The 27,998-nt window shown below is 40.8% G+C and overlaps 1 protein-coding gene across 3 annotated transcripts; it reads left to right on the forward strand.

The window, feature by feature from the left end:
* Positions 1-770: 770 nt before the first annotated feature.
* On the forward strand, positions 771-22,940 carry LOC122147229 (interferon-induced protein 44-like). Of its 3 annotated transcripts, XM_042768955.1 has the most exons (8): positions 771-849; positions 5,976-6,044; positions 6,213-6,246; positions 6,508-6,712; positions 21,557-21,706; positions 22,063-22,234; positions 22,392-22,492; positions 22,720-22,940. In XM_042768955.1, exons 2-8 carry the CDS (start codon positions 5,999-6,001, stop codon positions 22,906-22,908), a joined length of 897 nt encoding a protein of 298 aa, XP_042624889.1. In that variant the 5' UTR covers positions 771-849; positions 5,976-5,998; the 3' UTR covers positions 22,909-22,940. The 3 variants fall into 3 exon arrangements, with proteins under 3 accessions (XP_042624889.1, XP_042624891.1, XP_042624890.1); XM_042768957.1 differs by lacking the exon at positions 22,720-22,940 and having other exon boundaries at positions 22,392-22,498; XM_042768956.1 differs by lacking the exon at positions 771-849 and having other exon boundaries at positions 5,855-6,044.
* Positions 22,941-27,998: the final 5,058 nt, after the last annotated feature.

A 27,998-nucleotide genomic window follows, 5' to 3' on the forward strand; every position in this document is an offset into this window, starting at 1 on the left:
ATCCAAGTTACCCCCTTTTTGAACTTTTGACATCTGGCCGGCGCTTCAGAGCCGCAAATACCAGGACAGTTAGGCACAAGAACGGTTTCTTCCCCCAGGCAATCTACCTCATGAACAGTTAAATGTTCACCACTTATGCAAAAAATGTGCAATATTCTTATATTTATTTGTTTACCCCTCCATCCAAGTACATCTCTGCATCTTACTCTATTCTAATCCATTGTCATCTATAGCACAACTGTTCATACAATTTATTTATTTGCAATTTGTTTTTTTTGTTTTTTGTTGTTGTTGTCTCTGGAAGTACTGGAAGCTTATGTCACTAAAACAAATTCCTTGTATGCGTAAGCATACTTGGCAATAAAGCTCTTTCTATTCTGATTCTGATTCTCATTTGTCTCCATGGTTTTTGATTAATTAGTTTCTGTTCTCCCTGATTTTTCCTTCTACATTCATACTCCTTGTTTAATTTAGTTCACTGTCCGGTATTGTTTGTAAGTTGAGGTTGTTGTTTTTTTTTCCTGTGTTTACTCCTTGGATTTAATAAAAGAAATCTCTTGGATTCTGTTCCTTTGTCGTGTGCAGCAACCTGTGACATTGATACTAGAATTCTTAAATTTGTGCAAAGAAAGTATTACATGTCAGTTTGTTTGTTTATTTGTTTGTTTGTTTGTTTTTCAACACTTGCAGTGCTTATTGCTGCTTGCCTCTGGCCATTGCTATTCAGGTCATTGTTAACATCCGTGAGAAATGATTTCAAAACTGAAAGTATACTCTATGAATTCAGTCATTGTGAGTTTCCTGGAACAGAGAACAAGGTTCTCATACACTCTTAGATTGGATAAAAAGGTAGGACACATTTCAAGAATAAATAATTAAATTTAAATGTTCTACTGTTTATGTACATAGTGCATACAGTGAAGATGGTTTATTATATTATTTTTTACTTTAATGCTAGTATTAAATACTGTAAACAGCTACTGTGCCTGAAAAATTTAAATCACTTTATTTCATTTGTATCTTTATTTGTTCTATTGTTTGTTTGTTTTTAGCATTTTTGATGCAATTATTATTATTATTATTATTATTATTATTATTATTATTATTATTATTATTATTAATAATAATAATAGCACAGATAAAATAAACAAAAAATAACCACCCTGTGTTTTGTTATTGTTATTGTGAAATAAAATTACTCTAATCGTAAAATACAATTTTGGTCATACTGCTGGCCCTTAGAGTACACTATAAAATGTGTTTGGTGTTAACACCTATTGCTGAGTAATTTGAAATACAGACAGAACATGTGTCATGTTATTTGACACATTCTTTTTGATAACAGCTGGTGAATAAATAAACAGCATTTTAAGTGTGTGTTTTATTAATTACAGAATTAAATGCTGATATGAACTGTAATCGAATTAAATCACAAGTCACATTGTAAAGTGAAAAAAGTGAAAGTGACATGACATACAGCCAAGTATGGTGACCCATACTCAGAATTCGTGCTCTGCATTTAACCCATCCAAAGTGCACACACACAGCAGTGAACACGGGGAGCAGTTTGGGGTTCAGTGCCTTGCTCAAGGGCACCTCAGTCATGGTATTGCCAGCCCAGAACTCAAACCCACAACCTTAGGATATGGAATCATACTCTCTAACCACTAGGCCACGGCTTTCCCAGGAAGGAGCTTACTCTGCTTCAGTGCCATATTTTGATTCATGATATTCACAATATTCATATTTTGATTAATATATGAGATTCAGTGCCATATTTTGCAAATCATGTGATTCATTTGAGCAAAATTAAAAATAAATAAATATACAAAGAAATATTATTTTTTCCGCATTTTATATATTTTTTTATTTATACATTTATTGATATCCACATGTATGTATTTATTTACATATTTATTTCTATATTTATTTATTTCTACATTTATTTATCCGTTGGGTAATGAAAAGGGCGTGTTTTACTTCAGGAATGGTAATCGAGTCAGAGTAGGCGAGGGGTAAGCTTTGAGGCCACAGTGACACTTTGTGGTGCCCAAATAAAATTCAATAAGTGTAGCCTACATGACGTGCCGGTTGATAGTGGGATGAATGACTTAAGCCTAGTTCACACTACACAACTTTAAACGTTGGCAAATTGTTGTGCTGTTCAGACTACATGACTTGACAACTCTGTCACCCCACGAATCTATCAGGTCCCCAAACCACATTTTGTCACGAAAACACACGCAAGAAGTTGAATGGGAATGGCATGAAACAACAAGTAAAAAAGGAGTTGTTTATTTGAAAATGGATCTCGAGAAGAAATTAGTGCAGCAAGCTGTTTGCGTGATGATTTGTTCTGAAAATTCTGAGACCAGAGGCCGTTTTTTTTTATGTTTCATTTTAGCTGAGCTGCATGAGCCTGACAGAAAGGGCGGGGCCATCTGATATATAAATGGGCATTCTGGCATAGGATCCTCAGGTAAATTCAACTGAAGCATCAACACTGAGTTGTGCAGTGTCATAGCATGGCTAGCAACGCAGTACTTGTTCCCATATCTCAGGGACCCGAGGTTTCGTTAGTAACCAAGTAAGTTCCCTATCGATACCTCACTCTTAATGCGCTGCTAGACACTTATAGGAAACCAGTACAATCCTGCCATGCTATGACAGAGAAACGACTGTATAAGAACTGACCTTAAGCATCTAATTCAATTAAATTTAAATCAAGTTCATTTGTATAATGCTTTTCACGATGCAAATTGTTGCAAAGCAGCTTTACAGAAAATTTTAGTTAATTATATTTAGTAATAGCTTATCAGTGGTGACTGTCTCAAGTTGATGTCCATATGGCAGAAATGTATGGTAAAAATCAAGCAGTTCATTAAAGGGATACTCCACCCCAAAATGAAAATGTTGTCATTAATCACTTACCCCCATGTCGTTCCAAACCCGTAAAAGCTCAGTTTGTCTTCGGAACACAATTTAAGATATTTTGGATAAAAACATGGAGGCTTGAGACTGTCCCATAGACTGCCAAATAAATAGCAGTGTCAAGGTCCAGAAAAGGTATGAAAGTTGTCATCAGAATACTCCATCTGCCATCAGTCGTGCAATCTGGGTTATATGAAGCAACAGGAACACTTTTTGTAAGCAAAGAAAACAAACATAACGACTTTATTCAATAATTCCTTTGTCAACGGTCTCGTCTGTGTCTGTCCATATCACTGTATGCTCTTCTGTATCATCCGCATCACAAGGATGCGCTGTTTCTACGTGTATTTAGCTTTGATTTGAAATAAAACAGAGTATCCTTGTGGTGCGGATGACACAGAAGAGCTCAAAGGGGGAACCCTTAAGGGCCCTCAGGACCGTGGGCAGATCCCATGCAGGAACAGTAAGGGGCCGAGGTGGGTTAAGCCTCCTAGATCACTTAGAGGGGTCCTATTATGCTCTTTTACAAAGTCTTGATTTTGGTTTGGGTTTGTACTAGAACAGTTCCTATATCAAACGAAGGCCCGCCTTCTAAAATACAAAATGTGCTGTGATTGGTTAGCTGGGCCAGTGTGTGTTGTGATAGGCTCCACTCTGCGCCTGGTCAGGAAATATCATGCCCCTTACCATAGCTGCCTGCCAGCTTCAGTTTAAATATTGGGTCAAAATCAAATCAATTTGAGCGTGATTTAAACCCGGATGATTGGAACCACTCTAAGCTTGTCTGCTTTGAGAAAACTAGTGATAACACTAGTTGCCTTCTCTAGTGCAGCTCAACCAGGTCTCGTCCCATTTGTCGATCTGTGTGATAACACAAATTCCTGAAAATATGCGTTGTAGTCCAAACGTGTCATTCATTGTAGTTTTTGAAAAGTGGTTTCTGTTAAATAAAATATCTCCTTTTGAAGTGGACTTTGAGCTTTTTTCATATCTTTTTTATGCTCATACAGCAACATTACAGACTTGAAAAGTTGAAAAAGTGAAAAAGCATAATAGGACCCCTTTAAGAAAGCTAACAACTAAGTTGTTCCTGCACACTGATTGTCCGGCTACAAGAGCATGGAAGGATGCTATAGCTAGCACATAGACCTTGAGCATGGAAGAGGAACAGCCCTTATCCAGCAGCTCTTGGAGGTAGCACAATATCACTGATATGTCACAGGAAGTTGAGTCCTTGCCGTGGGTTGCCCTGGCGTTTTATATAAGACACCACTGTCATATTGTCCGAGTAGACCAGTAGGTAGTGTTCCTTTAGGTCTGGTAAGAAGGTCTGAAGGGCTCGACATACTGCCAGCATTTCGAGGCAGTTTATGTGTAGCCGTCTTTCCATGTCTGTCCAGGAGCCAAAGGTCGATCTGCCCTTGCACAGAGCTCCCCAACCCATTTTGGATGCATCTGTTGAGACAATCTTCCTTCTGTGGACAGTACCCATGGTTAGACCCCACTTAAACCACTGAAGGTCTCTCCAAGGGGCCAGAGCTGCTACACAGGCCTGGTTCACACTGACTCGAAGGCATCCATGGTGCCACGCCTGGGGCATAACTTGCAGTTTCTGCCAGTACTGAAGTGGCCCTTATGTGAAGCAGGCCCAACTGTAGCACTGGTGATGCTGATCTTTTGAAATGACTTGATAGGGCAAGAGGCTCCAATTTTGAAGGAGGCCGTGAGCTTCTGTATGCCCAGTGCATGTTCTGGAGTGACTATCGCCATCATTTGGGCTTAGTCAAAAACTGCCCCCAGGAATGAGATCCGTTGGCTGGGGGACAGCGCACTCTTGGCAAAGTTGACCCTGAGTCCCAGGCATTCTAAGTGGCTGAGGAGGAGGGATCTGTGAGATCTAGGGATCTAGGCTAAAATGAGCCAGTCATCGAGGTAGTTCAGAATCCGGATCTCTCTTTGTCTCATAGGTAGAGAGCCGCATCCATGCACTTGGAGCCAGGGACAGTCCAAGAGGAGGACCGTGATCTGAAATGCCACTCCCTCAAAGGCGAATTTCAAGAATTGTCTGTCATGGGGGGCTATCTGGATGTGAACGTAAGCGTCTTTCAAGTCCAGAGAGAAGAGCCAATCCCTTAGGCATATTTGCATTAGGATCTGCTTCAACGTGGTCATCATGATTCAGGTGCCTGAGCTTGAGCTTGAGCTCCTTCAAATTCATCACCTCAGCGCGCAGGATGCTGCTGATATGCGGGGGTCTCCGAGCAAACTGAAGAGAATAAACTCATTCTATGATCCCCAAAATCCAATCCGACACTCCGGAGATGGCCCACCAGTCTTCAGCCCACGTGGCAAGGGGTTAGGCTGGTTCAGGTGGTGGGTCGCCATGAGGGGACTCAACATTCGTGATAAGTGAAAGAGGAAATTTGCTCTCTTTTTGAGAATGTTTGTGTTTCATTTTGCCTGCTATAACAGTGGATGGTTGTGTGGGCACTTTTTAAAGGGGCCTAGCATTCACAACAGCATTTACAACAAACTTACTGCCGTTGGCACCCAGAACTGAATGGGGTGCTTGGAGGCATAATAGTGGCCGTTTGGTGGGGTGGTCCGGCTGTAGCAAGATTTTGCCCCTTCTTCCTGTGCCATAGATCAGAACAACGCCTGAGGCACCGGGTCCAGCGTCAGGGAGGTGGGGTTGATCGTCGAGCCTGACAACTCTTCCACATCTGAGCCTGCTAGAGACATGCTGTCATCTAGGGGATCATCCTCGATTCCACCAAACGAGACCATGTCACTCACGCTAACAGAGGGACGCTGGTCTGGGTGTGAAAAGAGAACAGAAGAGTCATCTGGCGGGCCTAAAATAGCAAATTTAAAAGAGCAAATTAACTCTTTTTACTTTGTTCCTTTAGGTTCGCCGGTTGGCAAAAAGTTGTTTAGGATGGAAAGAAACCTTCAAAGTACATACAATGGCAGATTTGTTCTCAGCTTTTGTTGAATTTTGATCATTTAAATTATGTTAAACAATATTTTATCTTTACTTTAAGATAAGGACAAAGGTGTTGCTAGGATGTGGCCATTTAAAATATTTAACAAACCCACTCCTCCATCTTCAGGTACTGTAAATGATTTATTTTCTCTAATTTTCTCAGTGAAACAGAAAACTTAAGATATGTTGAAATCCAGCAAAATATATATTGTGCAATATATATATATATATATATATATTTATATATAGCCCCCCCAAAAATGATATTGATTAAATATTATTTTTGGTTAAACAGAGTATGATGAACCCTGGCGGTCCTTGGACTGGAAGTAAGCTTGAAAGACCTTTTTCCTTATTACTCTTATTTCCACAGTTTTATTCAGCATCTTTTGTTGCTATACAACTTAAGTTGATGCTTTTCATCTTTCAGTTTTTAGTTTTATTTACAGTTGTATTCTGCATCTTGCATTTTGTGTTGCTATTATAGTTAATATGTTGATGCTTTTCATCTTTCAGTTTCTAAAATGACATGAGGCTGTATATGTAGGCCAACAGTATGTGTTTCCCACCTTTTAAAATTCTTTTTCTAGCAAAGATAGTCAAAATATTTTGAAAAAAATAAACGACTTCAAACCTAGGAACAAAGAAATCAACACTCTGAGAATTCTTCTGTATGGACCGCAAGGTGCTGGAAAATCAAGCTTCTTCAACTCTGTAAATAATACTCTCCAGGGCCGCATCACTACCAGAGCGCTGGCACAATCAACAGACACTGGTGAAAGTTTTACTTTGAAGGTAAAAACATTGAAACCTATTTCTGAAAGAGAGCGCGAGAGAGAGAAAGAGAAAGAGAGAGAGAGAGAGAGAGAGAGAGAGAGAGACCTTTCAACATCTCTTTAATTACAATCCATTAACACAAAAAACATATCATTAAACACAATCCATTACTTCATAAATATATACTCAAATCAAATGTTTTTAAATGAATACTATTTATTACAATATTTCACAACCTCCCTCTTCAGTGGGTTGACACAAAAAAATTCCAACACCCCATAAAGAAAAGAAACATTCAGTATCATTCACCAATTCATAATACTTATACTCCATAACCAGCCTACTTTTTACCAGAGCTCTAAACATGTTCAAAGGATCAGTATCACTGTTAAACAGCATTTTGCCATTTCTTGTCAGTCAAATTGCCATTTTTGCCTTACCAAATAAAAAAATTATCAAAACAATTTTACTCTTATTTGAGGCACTATATTTTGGTCCAAAAATTAAGAAACTATTTGTAAAAATAAAACCAAGATTATTGCTCAAGTCTCTCAACACACCAAGAATTCCTAATAACCTTGAACATCTAATGAATATATGAAATACTGTTTCTGAAAGACCACAAAACACACACTCTTCTCCTTGCAAAACATTTAGATGAGATTTATAATGGTTTGTTGCCAAAATCCAATGAGAAATCCACCATTGCAAGTCCCCACTTCGTTTTTCTTTTGTTTCTTATACAATGACCTCCAACATCCTTTTGGAGAAGTATATAATTCAACAAAATTAGTCCATTTGGTCTCTAGAAGATCTTTCAATGCTCAATTTAGATATTTGACACAAACAAGATAAAGTGACTTCTTAGATATAGTGACAAAGAGGCCAAATTCAGGTGTTGTAAAAGAATGTAGTCCTCCATCAACCTCCTGCCAATCTCCAACATTTACATCCACACTGATGCTAGGGAATACATTCTTAACTATCTATTCTTGCAATGGTATTACAGGAAAAGAGTCCTGAATCTCAGATAATAATTTTTCAACAGTCCGAACAGAATGGATACCAATCTTCATGGCCAGATTTTCTGCTGAAATCCATTGATCCCTTGACGTAAGATGACAGATTTTACATATTCCTGCTCTAACCAGACTTGTGCAGACACCCTTAGATTTTAAAATCACACCAGATAAAAGAGGATTACAAAATAAAGGTTCTTCATGAACCCACTCATGGGTTATCTCAGACTGCTGTCTTTTAACAATAAATATTTGCCATGCATTTAATACTGATGCGTAAAAAGAAGAGAGTCCATTAAAATCCACTTCCTTCAAATTCATTAAAAAGAGGTGTATATCAACGTTCATCCACCCCACTCTATTTCATAAAACACAAGCTATTTCTGTCCAGTTCTGAGACTGGTGATAGAGGAGTCTTTGTGTAGTCTAAATGCAGCTACTTTGGACTTATTGTCCATAAGGCCTTGGCCTCCTTTACTTAACTGCAGATACAATACTGACTCTCTTAGCCAATAGCCGCATTTCCACCGCAGGAACTTTACCCAGGAACTAGGGACTTTGGGCTGGTACTCTGTGTGTTTCCACCGCAGGAACCAGGAACTAAATAAAGTTCCGGTTAAAAAAATGCCCCTCAGAAAGTCCCTGCTGGCGAGTTAGTACTTTTTCAAAGTTCCGGAACTTTTGGGGGCGGGACTTGGGCGCGAAACATGCTGATTGGTTGAGTTCACGCAGCATTGTGATTTCAACCACCATTTATTCAGATCATTTTTAAAATATTACTGTTATTATGTCATTTAATGTATTTTTAAAAGTATTTCAGGCGAGAATGTAGGTGTTTAAAATTCAAATCTGTGGTTTATTTATAAAGACAGCGCCTATTTAAAAATGTGTTTCACCGATTTCGGCGACGGTCAGCTCCACGCGATCAGCGGGAGTTCAGTGATCATGTAGCCTATCCGCGGAGAGCAGCCTCACCTCGGCTAGACCTTCTGATATGTGCCTTTGGTCTGTATTCAACTTATCTATATGTTAAAATGAAAATTAAAAGGCAAATGGATATAATATTTAATTTCATTGTAATGGTTGTATATATACACATTTCCCTGAACTAAGCACATTTCTGCGGCTATTATTATCTTCAAATGAAAATGAAAGGAGGCAGTGGTATTTGATATCCTATTTCATTTTATTGTAAATATACATTGAGGAAAATTGCAGTAACCAAAGCGAGCTGACTGATGTTATGAAGTACGCTGTTGTTTGCATAATTACCGGATTTGCGTCGTCGCGGACATCACACTCCCGAGTCGAATGCACAAAGTCCGAACTACTGAGGATGCAAGTCCAAAATCAGCGTACTTTATATTTCCGAAAACAAGCCGAAATCTTTTTTGTTTTGAAATGTTGTCATAGCCAACCGTCTTCTGAGCAGTCATCACTGATTTAACAAACTTATTAACATCTGGGAAAGAAATTTACAACAGCAACCTTTTTTCCTTTAGTTAAATCCAAAAACTCATTTAATTCCTCGACAGAATAAACGTCATCCAAAGACTTACTGCAATCAATCGAAAACTCCGAACAATTATTACAATCCTCCATCAGTTCTTCTTCACTATTTTATTCTCCACAGACTGTGACCCTCTTACACTCAGAACCACATCACCATAAACACTTTCAATTATCCTTAACAGCAACAACATCATCCTTCAAAACATTCAGGCCAACAGCATTATCAGCAGGTCGCATAGATGAAATAAAACCACTCACCTCTAACTTTGAACTTGGATCTATAGCACTTTCTCTCGGCTGAAGAACCGGCCTGGGGAATAATGCTGGGTTCACCTGCCGAAGCCTCCAAATTCTCATCATTAACCCCATTTTTGTTTTCTGTTTTTTTTTTTTTTTTTTTTTTTTTGGAATCATTACATCCTTTACAGCTATATTCCATTTTCCTTTATCTCGACTTTCACTATTTTCGCTTTAATTGGTTTGCTCATCATTATTTCTAGCATTCTCTCCATTTTCTGATTGTTTCTTATGCAGACATGTGAACTTCTTGTGTCCCAAATTACCATATTCAAAACAACGCAAACTATCTGTCGTTGCAAAAATCATATAGGAACCATCACCGTGTTGAATGCGAAACGAGATATCCAAAGACTCAGACTGCGCATTTAAAAACATGAAAACTTGTCTTCGAAAAGACAGCATGGTTTAAAACGGCGTTTTTACACCTGTGTGGAACCATCTTAATGGATCCAGCAAACTTTCCAAAACAACTCAGTTCTTTTTGAATTTGCTCACTAGAAATGAATGGAGGCACATTTGAAATGGTGACCTTAGCAGCAGGTGCACGCAAAGGCATTACTTGCAGCAGGGTGTCGGAAACAACAACAAGGCTGTTTACGAGTTTCTCATCTTTAAGAAACACCACCACAGCCTTGTTCATTCTAGAGGCTGACACTGTATTTACATGCCCTACAAACTTGCCCATTGCTAGAAGCACGTCTTCTTCCGTAACTGCTTGATCCGAAAAAAAACTTTACATCCATTCCGGATAGAGAACCCCGGCATTCCCTCATCTGAGAGACACGCCATGGCTTCCCTTATCAAGGAAGAAAATCACACCAATGTTTTTCTTAAACTAAATAATAAACCAAAAACGTGATAGATTAACCCCCCCCCCCCCCCCCCCCCCCCCCCCCAAAAAAAAAAAAACATAAATAGAAAAAAAAAAAAGAAATTAACCTTGAAAGCCAATTCAAGCGTGCCGCTCTCACACCCCACACCACGCTTCCGCTCCCAGCATGCAATCCATTCGCAGAGAGAGAGAGAGAAAGTTACGGTCAGGTTTTTTCTTGTTAGGCTGAGTTCTCATTGATTGTTTCTGATTGCATACCTGTTGCTTGTACTATTGATTACTATTCCTTGTATATTTAAGCCCTCATGTGTATTTGCCTGTGTTATGCATCTTTTGTGGATTAATGTAGCACACAGCTACATTAGATTTACAAGACATGGATATCTCCCCTCTACGGTGGCCCGGTAATACACAACACAACAAAATCTTCACAACACAATGAGACTGCTACAACACAAACAAAGGAAATGCTCCCACTCCCTTTCTTGGCCACTATAGAGGATGCGTTAAAACTAAGGACTCTAGAGGTAATCATTTAACGAAATTCAGATTTTGGGCATTTTACTATAGTACCAATTTTTTAAACCATAAGCCAAGTCATTTATATGGCTATATGAATTTAAAGTGTCATTTAAAAATCCTGGTGCAGTAAAAGCTCTCTAAACTTAGTATATTTTTAGACAATTAACTCTAGCATGAAGCCCAAATTTTAGTTTTAAAGCATCATTTACAAGGCCGCGAGAAACAGTGTTATGAATTTAATTCAACAGTAATAATGTACGCAAGTTCAAGAGTCCATAAAAACATTGGTATGGAATTGGTATAGTAAATTGTTCAAAGGGTTTTGTTAGTCAGTCATATAGATAAGTGCTCATTATCACAATTGTAAACACGACAGCTTTCTTCTAACATGAGGTGGTTTGGCATCACGGCATATTTGCTTCCAGGTGGAACATTAAAGAACGCGACATGCACCTCTCCCGGAAATCCTGTATAATTCAACCAATCCTATGACGACTTCAAAAATCCTGAAGTGTTTCCAATTTTGTGTGCTGTATGCATCAGACGTTCAGCCAACAGGATCGGAAAGGCATTTATTTTCAATAAAAATAAAGGAAATATTTGAAAAGTGGAAATAAAACACCTCATTATTAATACAGTTTTATTAGGTATAGTTAGCCATAGGTGTAGGAAGGGCTTTATTGTCCCAGTAAGGCGTAATCCATTTAATAATATTAATAAATATGAATTTACACCCAATATGTTATTACAGTCTTTTGTAATGTACTACAGTACTTGAGTATAAATATCTGCCATCTAACTACCATTAAACGTAGCCTCTTGCTAAAGATAATACTGTCAGGACACTGGTTTGATCATCAGCCCTTCTGTTGTGTTATGTCTTAAGTTGTTAATTCCACTCACTCTGCCTTCACAGCTGCACCTTATTCTAATTAGTGCTCCAGCTCTCCTCACACACACCTGTCTCCCAATTTCGCATTGATTTTCTTCACTACTTATGCTTCTCTCTTTCTGTGCTTCTCTGTCAGTGTGTCTTGGCTACCATCCGCTTCACTACTGCCCTTAAGACTCTTTTGCTCTAGTCGTGCCTAGTTTTCTTGCCCTGTTTGCTTATTTAATCTTGTGTTTTTTCTTTTTGATGTACCCAGTTCCCGTACGCAGTTCAGTTTTGGACTCCTTACCTGGTTGCTGATTGTCAGCATTTGTTTTGGACTATTGCCTTTTCTTTTGTTCAATAAATTTGACAAACTGTGAATCTGCTCTTGGGTCCCTTTTTCTCCCAGCATCCCTAACAGTACACACTGACCCGGATGGATCCAGCAGATCAATCGCAGTTTCGCTCGGCTTTGGAAGCGCAGGGTGTGCTGCTTGGACAGCATCAGGGGAAGCTGGCGGCGGCTCATCATGCCATGGACACGTTAGCCAGCCAAGTCTCGGAGCTTACTGAAACTGTTCGCCAGATGGAGACTGAACGTAGCCTAGTGTCATCGGCCACCGGAAGTTCTTCTGTCACCCCTGAACCACGCATCAACAATCCTCCGAATTACTCCGGTGAGCCTACGGAATGTCGATCATTTATTATCCAATGTGATGTGATTTTTTTCTCTCTGCAACCCCTCACTTATGCCTCAGATTCAGCCAAAGTGGCGTTTGTCATCTCCCTTCTTACCGGCCGGGCTCGGTATTGGGCCACTGATGTGTGGGCTGCTAAAGCAGCATGTTGTATGGAGTTCGACAGCTTTAAAGCAGAGTTTGTCAAGATATTCGACCGCTCAGCGCTCGGTAAGGAGGCATCGCGGCTGTTGGCAGCACTTCATCAGGGAGACGTTCGGTGGCGGACTTCGCTATCGAGTTTCGCACTCTTGCTGCGTCAAGTAAGTGGAATGACGCAGCACTGGCAGCAAGGTTCACGGAAGGCCTGGAAGATGAGATAAGGGATGAGATGTATGCTCACGATCTTCCTGAACATCTAGATGAACTTGTTAGACCTGGCTATCCGTTTGGATAATCGACGGGATCTTCGTCGGAGAGCTCGGGCTTCTACACTCTTGCCTTTTGTCAACCCTGTGTCTGCCTTTACGGGGTCCGATACTCCCGTTCCCTCATCTGCTCCGGAACCTATGCAGTTGGGCAGGTACCGGTTATCTGCAGAGGAGAAACAGAAACGTCTGTCCAAAGGATTATGCCTCTACTGCAGCCGCCCTGGACATTTTGCCTCTTCCTGTCCGGCAAAAGCCAACACTCGCTAGTAAGCAAGGGGGTACTGGCGAGCGCTACTTCCACCACCCCGTCTATTGGTTTCCGCTCTATGATTCCAGTCTCAGTCAGTTATGAAGGTGCTGTTCATCAACTCTCTGCTCTCATTGATTCAGGAGCCGAGGGGATTTTTATAGATTTTTCTTGGGCTTTGAAGAAGGGCATTTCTTTTCAGTCTCTCTCTCCTGTCCTTACTGCTCATGCTTTAGATGGCCACGAACTTACCACCATTTCTCAGGCCACAGTTCCATTACAGTTAATTACGTCTGGTAATCATAGAGAGGAAATAGTTTTCTTTGTCACTCACTCACTCCGGTAGTCTTAGGTCATTCCTGGTTAACCACTCACAATCCGCACATTAATTGGTCTGAAAGCACCATCCTATCATGGAGTCCCTATTGTCATGCCCATTGCCTTGTGTCTGCCTTGTCTTCTGTTTCTTCTTTTCCTGTGTTGCAGGAGGAGCCGATTGATCTCTCCAGGGTTCCTGAGGTCTACCATGATTTGCGGGCAGTTTTCAGTCACTCCCGGGCCGCATCTCTCCCTCCACACCGTCCCTATGATTGTGCCATCAATCTTCTCCCTGGCACTTCTCCGCCTAAGGGCCGATTGTTCTCCTTGTCCGGTCCTGAAAGGGCGGCCATGGAGAAGTATCTGTCTGAGTCTCTGGCGGCCGGTGTTATTCGTCCCTCCTCTTCTCCAGCGGGGAAGGGGTTCTTCGTAAAGAAGGATGGTTCCTTGTGTCCTTGCATCGATTACCGAGGGCTGAATGACATCACCATTAAGAATAGGTATCCCCTACCTTTGTCATCAGCCTTCGAGATCCTGCAGGGGGCAAGGTACTTCACGAAGTTGGACCTTCGCAACGCCTATCATCTGGTTCGGATCAGGGAGGGGGATGAATGGAAGACGGCTTTTAATACACCCACGGGGCATTTTGAGTACAGGGTCCTTCCCTTCGGTTTGACCAATGCCCCGGCCGTCTTCCAGGCACTCGTCAATGACGTGCTGAGAGACATGATCAACAAATTTGTCTTTGTGTATCTGGATGACATCCTTATTTTTTTCTTGTTCACTCCAGGTACACATTCAGCACGTCAGACGAGTGCTGCAGCGGTTGCTAGAGAACCAACTGTTTGCAAAGGCGGAGAAGTGTTCCTTCCACAACCAGTCAGTTCCGTTCTTGGGCCACATCATCTCGGTGGAGGGGATCTGCATGGACCCTGCGAAGGTAGAGGCCATCTCTGACCTGCCCATACCTGGCAACCGAAATTCTCTGCAAAGTTTTATTGGATTTGCTAATTTCTACAGGCGGTTTATTCATAATTTCGGCCAGGTGGCGGCTCCTCTGACAGCATTAACCTCCACAAAGAAACCGTTTTGCTGGTTTTTAGCTGCTCAGGCAGCCTTTGATGAACTTAAAAGGCGGTTTTCATCTGCCCCTATTTTAATAACTCCGGACCCTACCTGGCAGTTTATTGTGAAGGTTGATGCGTCAGAGGTAGGTGTCGGAGCGGTTTTATCTCAACGATCCCCTCTTGACAATAAATTACATCCTTGCGCTTATTTTTCACATCGATTGTCCCCCACAGAACGGAACTATGACATCGGCAACCGTGAGTTGCTGGCTGTGCGGCTGGCCTTGGGGGAGTGGCGCCACTGGTTGGAGGGCTCGGCAGAGCCGTTTCTGGTCTGGACCGACCACCAGAACTTGGAATATATCCAAACAGCCAAACGACTGAATTCCATGCAGGCTCGCTGGGCACTTTTCTTTGGTCGCTTTAATTTTACCCTGTCTTACCGACCAGGCTCCAAAAACATTAAGCCTGATGCGCTCTCCCGTCAGTTCACGGCTCCGGAGGACGCAACTCCACCAGACACCATTCTTTCACCTGGTTGTGTGGTGGGGTCCGTCACCTGGGGCATCGAGGAGCGTGTCAGGCTGGCTCAGTCGGAGGCAGAGGTGCCGGAGGGGGGCCTGGTGGGTCGGCTGTTTGTTCTGGAGTTGGTTCGGCCAGAGGTTCTGGAGTGGGGTCACGCCTCCAAACTGGTCTGTCACCCAGGAGTGAGGACAACGTTGGCTGCCATTCGTCAGCGTTTTTGGTGGCCAGGCATGGGGGGGGGGTTCGTGGTTTTGTGGTCGCCTGCTCGGTCTGTGCCCAAAACAAGTCCTCTAGTTCTGTACCCGTTGGTTTGCTCCAACCTCTACCTGTCCCATCTCGCCCCTGGTCTCATATTGCACTGGACTTTGTGTCTGGTTTACCGGAGTCCAGTGGCAATACGGTTGTCCTCACTGTAGTGGATCGCTTTTCCAAGGCGGTTCACTTTATCCCTATCCCTAAACTTCCCTCTGCCAGGGAGACTGCTCGGGCGGTCGTGGACCACGTCTTTCGGATCCATGGTCTTCCGGAGGACGTGGTTTCTGACCGGGGACCCCAGTTCGTCTCCCACTTCTGGAGGGAGTTCTGTCGACAGATTGGTGCTACCGCTAGCCTGTCGTCAGGATTTCACCCACAGACCAACGGCCAGACCGAGCGTGCGAACCAGGACCTTGAGAGGACCCTTCATTGTCTGGCTTCGCAAAATCCCTCATCCTGGTGCCAGCAGCTTACGTGGGTTGAGTATGCGCACAATACATTGCCGGTGTCGTCTACTGGATTATCTCCTTTTTTTTTTTGCTGTCTCGGATATCAACCCCCTCTGTTTCCTTCACAGAGTTCCGAAGCTGCGGTTCCCTCAGTTCAGGCATTTATCAGTCGATGCCGGCGGACCTGGAGGAGGGCCAGGGAAGCACTTCTGAGAACTAGGGAATGCACCAAGAGATTGGCGGACCGTCGTCGGGCTGAGGCACCCAGATACATCTGCGGGCAAAGGGTATGGCTCTCCACCAAGAACCTGCCTCTTAAGGTGCCCTTCAAGAAGTTGGCGCCGCGGTTCATTGGGCCATACCCCATTGTTAAGGTACTCAGTCCGGTGGCGCTTCGGCTTCCGCATCCTCTTTGTCGAGTGCACCCAGTGTTTCACATATCTTGTGTCAAGCCTTTTATTCGTTCTCTCTCCTCATCTTCTTCCCCTAAATCCCTCCCCCCTCCCCCCTAATGGTTGAGGGCGCTCCTGCTTTTACCATTAGGAGGATTCTTGATTCCAGGCGGCGGGGAAGGGGATACCAGTCTCTGGTTGATTGGGAGGGGTACGGTCCGGAGGAGAGATGTTGGGTCCCGACTCGGGACATTCTGGACCGCTCTCTTATTGAGGATTACCATTGATCTGCCCCTCACCCTGGGAAGCCTGGTGGCATTCCTGGGGCGGGGGGTCCTGTCAGGACGCTGGTTTGATCATCAGCCCTTCTGTTGTGTTATGTCTTAAGTTGTTAATTCCACTCACTCTGCCTTCACAGCTGCACCTTATTCTAATTAGTGCTCCAGCTCTCCTCACACACACCTGTCTCCCAATTTCGCATTGATTTTCTTCACTACTTATGCTTCTCTCTTTCTGTGCTTCTCTGTCAGAGTGTGTCTTGGCTACCATCCGCTTCACTACTGCCCTTAAGACTCTTTTGCTCTAGTCGTGCCTAGTTTTCTTGCCCTGTTTGCTTATTTAATCTTGTTTTTTCTTTTTGATATACCCAGTTCCCGTACGCAGTTCAGTTTTGGATTCTTTACCTGGTTGCTGATTGTCAGCATTTGTTTTGGACTATTGCCTTTTCTTTTGTTCAATAAATTTGACAAACTGCGACTCTGCTCTTGGGTCCCTTTTTCTCCCAGCATCCCTAACAAATACAGCTATTTTTGTGCAAACAAAATGTATCATTACTTGCACATAGTGTAACTACAATATGTTTAATAATAAAAACACATTACAACTGAATTAATCAAAATTTCAGGTAGGAAGTCAACCACAAAAAATACATCCACATAGTGTTTACAGAAATGAACAATTAGTTGTTAAAGAGTACAGTATTTAAAAGTTTAGGCTTATGTCTCCAATTAGATGTCCCTCCACGTTGCGCTCCACATTTTTAAAAGCTGCTTATTTGCCTACCATAGTTCCTGCTTGGAAGTTGTGTTTTCCAAAAACAAAATGCAAAATTATCACATGACTGTATTCTGTCTGACTTTAAAGTAGGACCTTAAAGCTGCAGTATTTAACTGTTTTGTTTAAAAGACTAACAAAAATCATCTCAGGTTATGCATGTAACCATGGTTCCTCGAGGGAATGAGGCGCTGCATCAGAGGATGCTTTGGGAATGCTTTGGAGAACGACACCTCGATGCCGAACCGCCATCCGCTCTAATTGAGCTAATATCAATCAATCGTCAATGTGGTTGAGTTGTGAAAGTGTGGGGTGAGAGTGCAAGGCCAGAGGAAGAACCAGTATTGGTAGGCTTTTGCCCCCAAAAGCAAACCTCAGGAACTTATGATGAGGAAGGATGGAGATAAGTGCATCTTTTAGATCGATTGTGACACACCAGTCTACGGACTTGGTCTGAGATGAACTTACCTGTTTGGGTGCGAGCATGCTGAACTTCAGTCCCCTGACTGAGCGGTTCAAAAGACGCAGATCTGAGATGTTAAGAGGCCGCATTCTTAATATGGGAGGTGAAGTACTGGCTGTAGGACCCGGACTCTGCAAAGAGAGGAGGGACCACCTCGATGGCCTCCGTTCTCAGAGAGTGTCTACTTCTGTTCCATTACCAGAGCCTGCTCGGGGCCCACCAGGGTGGGAAATTCCCCATTGAATTGAGGTGGAGAAGAACTGAACTGGATTCTGTGGCCTCTCACTACAGTGTGCAGGACCCACTGAGACACGTTTGGCAGTAGTTTTCACGCTGCCAAATAGTCTACTAAGGGAATCAGCCTCTCGAGACTGATCTCCTGTGTCATCAGTTAGCTTGGTGCCCTGAAGTGGAGCACCGGCAGGAGATGGCCGAACTAGCTGCTCTAGAGACCTCCATAGAGGTACCGAGCCTCTTAGTACCGCTGCCGTTCCAGGCAATAACTGTGAGACGCACTCGCCGGAGACTGCTGCGCCCTGGAACACTGGCAGAGTTGGCAGAATGATCCCCTGAGGGCACTGAGGAGAGACGGGCACCGTGTAATGCGGTGTACACTGCTCTTCCCCAGAGGGAGCTGGCCCTCAAAAAGTCCTAGGCCTTAGGCGTCACAACGTTTACGACGAAGACTATCCAGTGAAAATGACGGTCCCCAGAACCACCTTCCGCTAGAAGCCTTCGGCCTGGTAACTCCACTCTGACTCTAGACTCTGCGGAGTACAAGAAGTGACACCCCCAGCACGAGGGGCTGGAACACGGTAGGGCTGGGACTACTCCTGCCCAGCAGCCCTTGCTGACTGCATCAACCTCCTCAGAGGAAGAGAGGTAAACACGTGCTCTCACTCGAGAAATTTTTATCCCAAGAGCCCCTTTATATATCTAACTTCTCATGGTCAGATAAATATTTAATTTTATTCCTCAGAATTAAATGTAGTCAAACAACCAGACGAGTAAACACAGTCTGGTGTAGAAAAATTCACATTAAAACCGAAATGATGTAATATACGCGAGTTGTTTTTTTTTTTTTTTCACTCAATCACACAAACATCATCAATCTCCTCAGAGAAAGATGAATGCTGCAGCGAGCTCTCACTCAGAGGGGAAGAAACTGCAGCACGGGCTTCCAAGTTTTGAGAACGAGCTCTAGATCTAGGGAACATGGGTGAAGATAGGACGAGCTGTCTCCAACCCGTTTGCCAGATCATGTGCGATCCTTGCGATCTCGGTCGCCGCCATGCCTCAGCAGCAGTGGGACCGCAACCGCAAGATCTCATGCACAGACACACTCCTCGGAGCGTGCCCGGCGAGAGCAGAGTACTTGACAGTGGAAAAAGCACAATCAGCCCCCCGAGAGCCGACTGCGTGAGCTCCACTCCTCATTAATGCTGCTCATTATAATATCAGGTATAATATGCTTGTGTAACTGATGCTTGTGCAGCTGATGTTTGTGCAACTGGCGAGCTCATCGACGCCCCGAAGTACCGCAGCGCTGGCATCCAAAACCCAGAGAGCGGGCGCCGGATCTGGTGGTTGAGGAAGAAAATAGAGACTCCTCCTCGGCGAAAGTGAGGCCGACACCGTGAAAAACGCCAGTGAAGGCTCACTCCTCAAAGAGAGCCTTCTGAGAGTGAAGCAAGGCAGTAACAAACGCTCGCATTGCGGGCCGTCAACTCCCTCGAGAGCTGATTCTGCATGCTTCACTCTCAACCAGACAAAACACAAACTGCGTGTGTCCCTAGCCCAAATCTTTTTCTTTCTCGGGCAGGGAAAAACACACGACCTGAGCTCTGTCTGCTCTCGCCCCAAAACTTCTCTTGACTGAATCTTTGACATAATGGAGCTCATCAGAAAACAAACAACACTAAATAAGACTCACAAACAGAGAGCGACTGACACACACACAGAGCGCTTGCTGAAAGACAGAAGGCTAAACGCCGGTTTCACCGCATGTGCTTTTAAGCTTCCTGGTCGCCCATCATTTGGACTGATTGCACACATGATTCAGAGCCGGTCACGCTGAAGGGCATTCCCAAAGCGTCCTTCGACGCAGCTCGAGTTCCTAAAGAGAAACAGTTATTGAACAAGTACCTAAGACATCAGTGTTCAAATCTGTCTACAATATGCAATGGTAAACTTATAAAAATTTAATTATTTCAATTCACATTTATTTGTGTAGTGCTTTTAAGAAGTATTGTTTCAAAGTAGCTTTGTCAGTATGTCACGTTTTCCATTAAGTGTAACTGCCAAAAAAGAAAATAATAGGCTTATCATTGTTCAGTTAAAGAAAGCTCAGTGTTGATTTAGTTCTTTTCAGTATGTAAAGTTAATTAATTATGAAATAAGTTTAATTGGGCAATATAGCATTGTTTACTAGTATAGCATGTATTGACTAGTATCAACCCTTATTAACAAGTCATTTATTTGTAAGGTAATAGCCTCGACAGCTGTGCTGAATTAATGTTCAGTGTTTGTCATTTAAAAACAAAACAAGTGACTTTTTAATGAATGGATCATTGAATCATTGACTCAGTCGATTTGTTCAAAAATTCAGCATCGTGTAAGTTTAGGCAGGCCACATCAGTCAAGCTTGCATCAGTCGACAGTCAGTTGTTCCCGATGTGTACCAATCCAGTCTCAACACCTATTACAAGCGGTCTATTTAAATTCCCATTCTTCAGTGTCTCTTCCATTGCATCGCTGCTTGCAACTAACTCCCTCCTCCAACACCAACTCCACCAACTAACCCTGTAATCCGATCTAAATCCGATCTAACTTTTGTTCTTTCTTTACAGTCACTTCATTTGAAGCATTGTCTATCACGTTTTGCATTACAACACATGTAATTGTGAATTGTAATTATGTATGCATATAATGGTTCTGTTCTGTACCCCAGGGGGGTTTGTCTTGCTGCACTCCCAACTCTGTCCAAGCATGGCTGCATGTACAGGCTTGTGGAGTGTTGCCCAGAACATAACCATACCGCCAACACTATCTGTATGCAATATAATTGTTATAAATATACTTGACGAAAGTGATCCTGATTGAAACCTGATTAATTCACGAACGAAACACCACAATGTTGCTCTGAGATGCCCAAATGTTTTGCTCAGGCTTTGTTTGAAACTATTTTCATTGGCGAAACAGAAAAAAAAAAAAAAAAAAAAAACAGACAATGTGTCTAATATGCAACTCATTCAACATTAACTTCTTGTTTGTTGAACTGTTATATAAAATCAATATTAAATTTGTGATATTACTTGACTACATTAATCTTTATCTTTATATATATATATATATATATATAATATATATATATATATATATATATATATATATATATATATATATATATACATACATACATACTTACTTACATATATATATATATATATATATATATATATATATATATATATATATTATATATATATATAACATACAGGGTTATGGCCTATGCTAAATCACACTTTAAAATTGTCACACCCCTATCAATAGGCGACACACAGAAAGCAGCAAATCACAGGTGGATTTGGTAGCAATGTTCATATACTCATAATTCTGCCACTTGTGTGTGTACAGCTCTTCATGCTCCCCCACCCCTGCCCCTTTTGACTTGTTATGTGCAAGGACATTTCTTCTGGGAGGGGGAAGCAAAGTCACAGTCATGTTCTGTTTGGTTTTGTTTTCCTTGTTTCTGTAAGACTTATTCTTGATATTTTTGTTGCCATGGATTCTGATTAAGTTACACACCTGTTTCTGGTCCCATTGATTAGCATTGTATGTGTATTTAAGTCCTCAGTTCTCTCTTTTACATATACTGTTTAAAGTAACAGACAAAACAACACATAATGTTTGACTTTTATTTTCAGTGCAACACGTACAAAATGAAGAAGGGCGAGGCTGGCTTTTTTTATCCTTTCACCTTCACTGACATTGCTGGTATACACAATCAAAGTAACTCAATAATGGCTAATGACATTCACAGATTATTAAATGGTCACATCATCGATGGTTACACTGTGAGTATATTTAATTTTTTTTAATAAAATGTTGTAGTGAACTTTACCATAGCTAAATGGTAAAGAAACTGGTGAAAAATAAATGCATACAGAGCAACTAGAACAATCTTTTAAATTTGTTGAAATTCTGGAAATGTGGATGAATTGATTTTTAGTGAAAAAAGGTGTCATGATTGCAATACTACAACATTAAGTGGTCTATTACAGTTCAAATTTTTATATTTTCTTTCGTTCTTTATAAATATATATATATATATATATATATATATATATATATATATATATATATATATATATATATATATATATATATATATAATGCACTTGTAGTTTATTTACTGATTCTGTCTGCTCAGTTTAACCCAGTAAGTTCAATTACTGAAGACGACCCAAAATACAAAAGAAACCCCATACTGAAAGACAGGATTCACTGTCTGGTGGCTGTTCTTCCTGCTATAACTGTTTCTCTGATGCATGAGGAGGTATTTGCGCAAATGAGAGCAGTTCGGGAAAAAGCACGAGATCTGGGTGAGTCATATTGAATCTACATCTTTATTCACAAAAACAATATGTTGGGTGGATAAGTATCGCAAATAATATAAAGTTGCACACCATACTAAAAAAAACAAAGGATGTATCATCATCTGGGTAAATGTTCAATATGTTATTGTGGAATGTATCACAGGCATTCCGCAAGCCATAATCATGACCAAGGTGGATGAAGCGTGTCCACTAGTTAAAGAGAATCTTGAGAAGATCTACAAAAGCAAACGCATAAAACAGAAGGTATAGTACTTTAAATTTGTGACCAAGGTAAATTTGGCACTGATACAATAGTTTCTTGTATTTTACATAGAAAAATTAAAAGTTTTGATTATATGATATTAAATGATTAATGTGGGATTCAGTCTCATCACATATTTCATGTGGCAGATTGGGTGTGATCTACATACTTTGTCTTTTTATTTTCTTTCATCTGTATATAAAGTGTGTGTGTGTATTTCTCTTTGTAGATGGATGACTGTTCTTCCAGACTGGGAGTTCCTATGAGTTTCATTTATCCTGTGAAGAACTACCATGAGGAACATGCCATTAATGTCAAAATGGATGTTCTGATTTTAGATGCTTTACAAAATATTGTTAACTTTGCCAATGACTATGTGGAGGACCAAATAGACAATAAATCTTTCCAGACTGTGTAGGAATTTCTATTTTTTTTTTTTTTTTTTTTTTTTTTTTTTTTTTTTTGGATGAGGCAATGTATACAATTGGAAAAACAATGCTATATGTTGAGGCACATACATAGAATTTTGTATAGTAGACGGTTATAGCTGCTGTTAGTGGTAGTTTTACATTTGTATAACCATACATTGTTATATCAATGTTCAGTAAAGATGGATAAAGGTATTTATAAATTGTTCTTAATTGTATAGCTCACAATTGTACTGTGCGTTTAAGATTTCCTTTAGTGCTCCATATCCATTTGCTAATATCAGTAAAGATGTGTGTAATAGTATCTTTCAGTGATCTGAGGGTGAGATATGCCACTAAATCTGCTTCTAGAGATATTCCCATGTATTTTATAAGTCATTGTTCTTGTTATATTATGTTATTATAAAGGGATATTCACATATATTGTTTGCTGTTGTTTCCTGTTCTCATATAAATAAATACCTGTATATTTGGAAGGTACCTTCATGAAGGGATTCAGTTATTCAGTTTCATTTGGAATGTCCCTACAAAGGGTTCAAAACTTTTGTTTGGAACCCAGTTTGTGCTAAAATCACTTTACACTCACAGTACTTGCAAATACTCACAATACTGGAGTCAATGATTTTTTTCCACAGCCTAACCCCACACCCATAAACCTAACCTTAACATATTTTAGTTTTAATAAAAATACCTAGCTGTTTGAATTCTATGCTGGTCAATCAATTCAAGTCAATGGTTGAATTGTGTGTAGTCTACCAGATGCAAAGTTGAATTTTGCAGATAAAGAGTGCACCAAATGAAAAACCACATTACATCTGAATTAATCATAATTTCAGGTAGGAAGTCAACTACAAAAAAAAAAAAAAAAAAAAAAAAAAAAAAAAATATATATATATATATATATATATATATATAAAAAAAAAATATATATATATATATATATATATTGTAAATACATCCACATAGTGTTTACAGAAATGAACAATAAGTTGTTAAAGAGTACAGTATTTGGAAGGTGTGTTTTCCAAAAAAACAAAACGCAGTTATCACATGACTGTATTCTGGCTGTCTTTAAAGTAGGACATTAAAGCTGCAGTATGTAACTTTTTTGGTTAAAAGAATAACAAAAATCAGTTATTGAACATATACCTTAGACGCCAGTTTTCCAATCTGTCTACCTATTTAACACAATATGCAATGGTAAACTTATAAAAATTCAATTCAATTCAATTCTCGTTTATTTGTAAAGTGCTTTTCATAATTATTGTTTATAAGTAGCTTTACAGAATGTTCATGTTCCTACATTACAATAAAAAAAAAATGTTATTAGAGGTGAGGTTCAGGCTAATGTCTATATAGTAGAATGTACAGGTATCATGCAGATAATGCAGGTGTGTAGTTAGTTAACAATAGATTGTATTCAATATACACTGCATAGCTACTGTTCATAATATTTGCAAACACAAGATAAAGATGTACATTTGATCACATGTACTGGAGCAGAGGTTATGGGATGCATTATGTGTATGTATGGCTAAAAAGTTATGTCTTTAACCTATATTTAACCTTCAACAAAAGACATCTTGATGAAATCCCTCCCTTTTTCCAGGTTTTCCCTCACCCCTCTCTTTCTAGTCCCATCTGTAGAGCTTATGGGAATCATGAGGGTTACTCTGGGACAGTAAATTTGTCATAGATCGGCAAAGCTGTCTCTTTACAGCACCCTCATAACTTTTTTCACCATTCTTTCAGAATAAAGGGAAGAGAAAAAAGGGGGGGGGGGATCCCTGAGTCAGCTTAGCCTGCTGGGAAAAAAGTTGGCTGATCCATCAAACCTGCTCTCGCTCTTGGCCCTATACAGCCTTGTTAGATAATTGAATATATGAAAAATGGCGATATAGATCTGAGTGGGATTTTCACCAACCCAGGTCTCATCTTATCTATGTTTTATATACTCAGCCTCATGCTTAAATCATAAACAAGAGTTTTAATGCAAACATTATGAATGTGGTAATGTGAAACTTGGATGTCATCACTATGGGATATGACCAGATGTGCAAGCGCTGCTGATTCAGGCATGCAAATCTCTCTCTTTCTCTTCCTTTCCTTCCCCAATTGTCTCATCTATCCTTCCTGTTCCTGTTCCTCATCCCATATGTCCTCCTTTTACACCTACACTTCACTCCCATTTTTTATTTTTTTTATTTCTCTCCCACAACAAAATTCCTCCTCATCATCTCTCTCTGGCCACGTACACACTGCAACTAAATACACTTTTCACTCATTTTCTGAATGCTCAGTCACAATTGTATACAAAGAGTTTGGTTGTATAGAGAAATTATCTATCTATCTATCTATCTATCTATCTATCTATCTATCTATCTGTCTATCTGTCTATCTGTCTGTCTGTCTGTCTGTCTATCTATCTATCTATCTATCTATCTATCTATCTATCTGTCTGTCCGCCCAACCGCACGCCTGTCTGTCCATGTCTGAGTGTAGCTCACTTAGCCTTTTTTTTCCTCAACAGTAATTTTCTCATCTTCTATCCTAATGGGGGAGACGATACATAGGAAAAAAAAGAATATGCACATTTGTATGTATACAGTACAATTTTTAGCAATGTTTTTCTCAAACTCTGCCCAACTTTGCAGTGTGCTCTTGGCACCTCTTTCTCTCTCTTTCACTGGACTGGAGGGATCGTTAAGAGAAAGCACTGCATCTGGCAGATGCATTGCTGTGTGCTGCATGCTGGTCTTTTTAAATCATGAATGAGGTGTGGTTCTGTCACAGAGGCTTTTGCCTACTGTTAAACACTGCACTGATGCCTGGCATAGCAACTTGTTAAAGTGTTAGAGGCCTATACCTCCGCCAAGAATTTATGAGGGTCTCCAGAAACTTCTACTGCTATCCATTCTGCTCAAGGTCAACAGACACTCTCTCCCTCCCTCTTTGACTTCTACCTCTAGTTTTTGCACTGCCTTGTTCTGTTCCTCCATCTAATGCACCCATCGCTTCCTCTCTGTCCATTTCATCTCTCTCCCAGGCTCTCCCTAGTTTTCAGTGGTACGAATGGTCTTCCATCCATTGTCTTGGTGTTAAAGAAAAAATAATCAGCTCTTCCCCGCTCATAACGTTGTGGACTTGTACCAATGAAAGACTGGTTAGCCCTCAAGGGTGTGTAAGTGTGATGTTCTAAAGGATATGGATGTGTTCATGGTTGAGCAGAACGTGTGAATGGTGTGAAGACCGGGTGACATGCCGAACAGGGTGTGAGGGGCGCTGTTAGTGTGCCCTTGTCTACCAAACAACCCCCCACCCCACCATCCTGGAGAAATAAGGGTCAGGAGTCAGTCAGAGCGGAGCAGCTAACAGAAGATTTATGACTCACTGAATATGCAGATCTGCTCGCTGTGATTGACCACAATCCATGTGCTGCCCTTGGGTACATCTTTGCATTTAGAGGAAGAGTCAACGAGAGGGGGATGACTTCTTGGGGAGGCTGCGGAGGAGTGGAGAAAGGGAGAAAAAGTGCAAAAGGAGTGGACAAATGAGAGGAAAAATGCACTGGCAAATTAGCTAGCCTCTCATATTTGAATAGTCCGACAAGATTGTACGAGCTCCAGGGGAAACAGCTATTAGTCATTTTTCCGGGGTGGATGAAATCTTCCCGTTTTTTTTTTCCTTCTTTGTTCTGTCTGCTCACTTCTTCCCTCATTTCAGGCAATTTGAACTACATTTGCAAGAGTGCAGATGCTGCTCTGGAAAGCAGATATGTCTTACTTTATTTGAAATATACATTAAGGCATAATGAAGCTAAACCCTGACCAGGGCTCTGTCATCATTTAAATGTTGGTAGTTTGCTGGCTCTCTGATGAATGTGTAGGTAAAAACCCAGCACTGCTCACCTGTCTTGGATGAGAGTGTCGAGATGGAGAAATTATTTAGAGGGGCCTGGTCTGCCAAATAAATAGGCTTACTGACAAATAAAATTGAGTTGCATCAGAGGACCTCCATTTAATCTCCTAAGTCTTTTTCGCCCCTTAAAAGAGTCATTCAGCTCCAATCACGTCTGCGGCTCCTGCCACCCTGCGAGCCGCTCTTTATATTTTAGCTACTCATCTCTGCCATTTCAGCTCTGCGTCTGAGTGCAAGCTGTATTTTAAAGTGTCTGTGTGTGTCCATTTGTGTGAGGTTTGATTTAATGATTTTGCTATTGTCCTCCTTCGTCATAACAGTCACATACATTATGGCTGTATGACCTATGGGTATTAAATGTCCACCAGTAGATTCACACAATAATGTCATTGGTGGTTTAGGAGACTGAGGAGATGGAGTCATTAATAGGATAACGTTCATCATATACATCCATGTTGATGTGCGATACTACTTCCTTAATTGTGTGTTAAGTCTCAGACCATGATGAAAAATTAATCATAAGTGAGTTTGTGACCCACACTATAGGGAGGAATTGTTTACCTGTCCATTGACATGCATGATGTTTCAGTGCCACCTTCTGGTCTGATATTAGAACACCTGGAAATCATTTGAATAACAAATATAGATAATGCATAACATAACCACTTTTGTTGGTTATTTTATCAGACAAATCAGTAAATATAAATCAGGATTTATTTATTTAATTAATTAATTAATTAATTTAACTCATTATTTGTGTGTATGTAACATTATGATCCAAATATTATATATAAGGCACTTTTTTTAAATGTTGCTAAAAACAAATGCATGTGCAGAACACACAGAAAAGGTTTCAGTTCCTTTCCCGTCCCCCCAGAAAAGTGTCCCTTCCTCGTCTTCTTTCCTAATAGAGACAATATGAATTGCTCTGACATTTATCTCACACTAACAGCATCTCTGATTCCTTACAGCTATAAAAGTCCAGCAGGTAAAGTTTATGTGGGTGTCTTAAGTGTATTACAAAGCATCTTTACCAATTGCATTAGTGAGTCATTGACTTGTCTCTGTTTTCAAACTGTCTTGATCCTCTGTGCCGTTGATAAACACTCCAAACTTCCAGTTTCATCACTTGGAAAGGAGCGGACGATATATGGTCAAAAAA

Source organism: Cyprinus carpio, chromosome A13, assembly GCF_018340385.1.
Source record: "Cyprinus carpio isolate SPL01 chromosome A13, ASM1834038v1, whole genome shotgun sequence".
Classification (NCBI taxonomy): Eukaryota; Metazoa; Chordata; class Actinopteri; order Cypriniformes; family Cyprinidae; genus Cyprinus; species Cyprinus carpio.

Coding starts and splice junctions, on each gene's coding strand:
- LOC122147229 (XM_042768955.1), top strand. CDS start 5,999: ATGTGGCCATTTAAAATATTTAACAAACCCACTCCTCCATCTTCAG. Junction 6,045..6,212: donor ACCCACTCCTCCATCTTCAG/GTACTGTAAATG, acceptor TTGGTTAAACAG/AGTATGATGAACCCTGGCGG. Junction 21,707..22,062: donor ACATCATCGATGGTTACACT/GTGAGTATATTT, acceptor CTGTCTGCTCAG/TTTAACCCAGTAAGTTCAAT.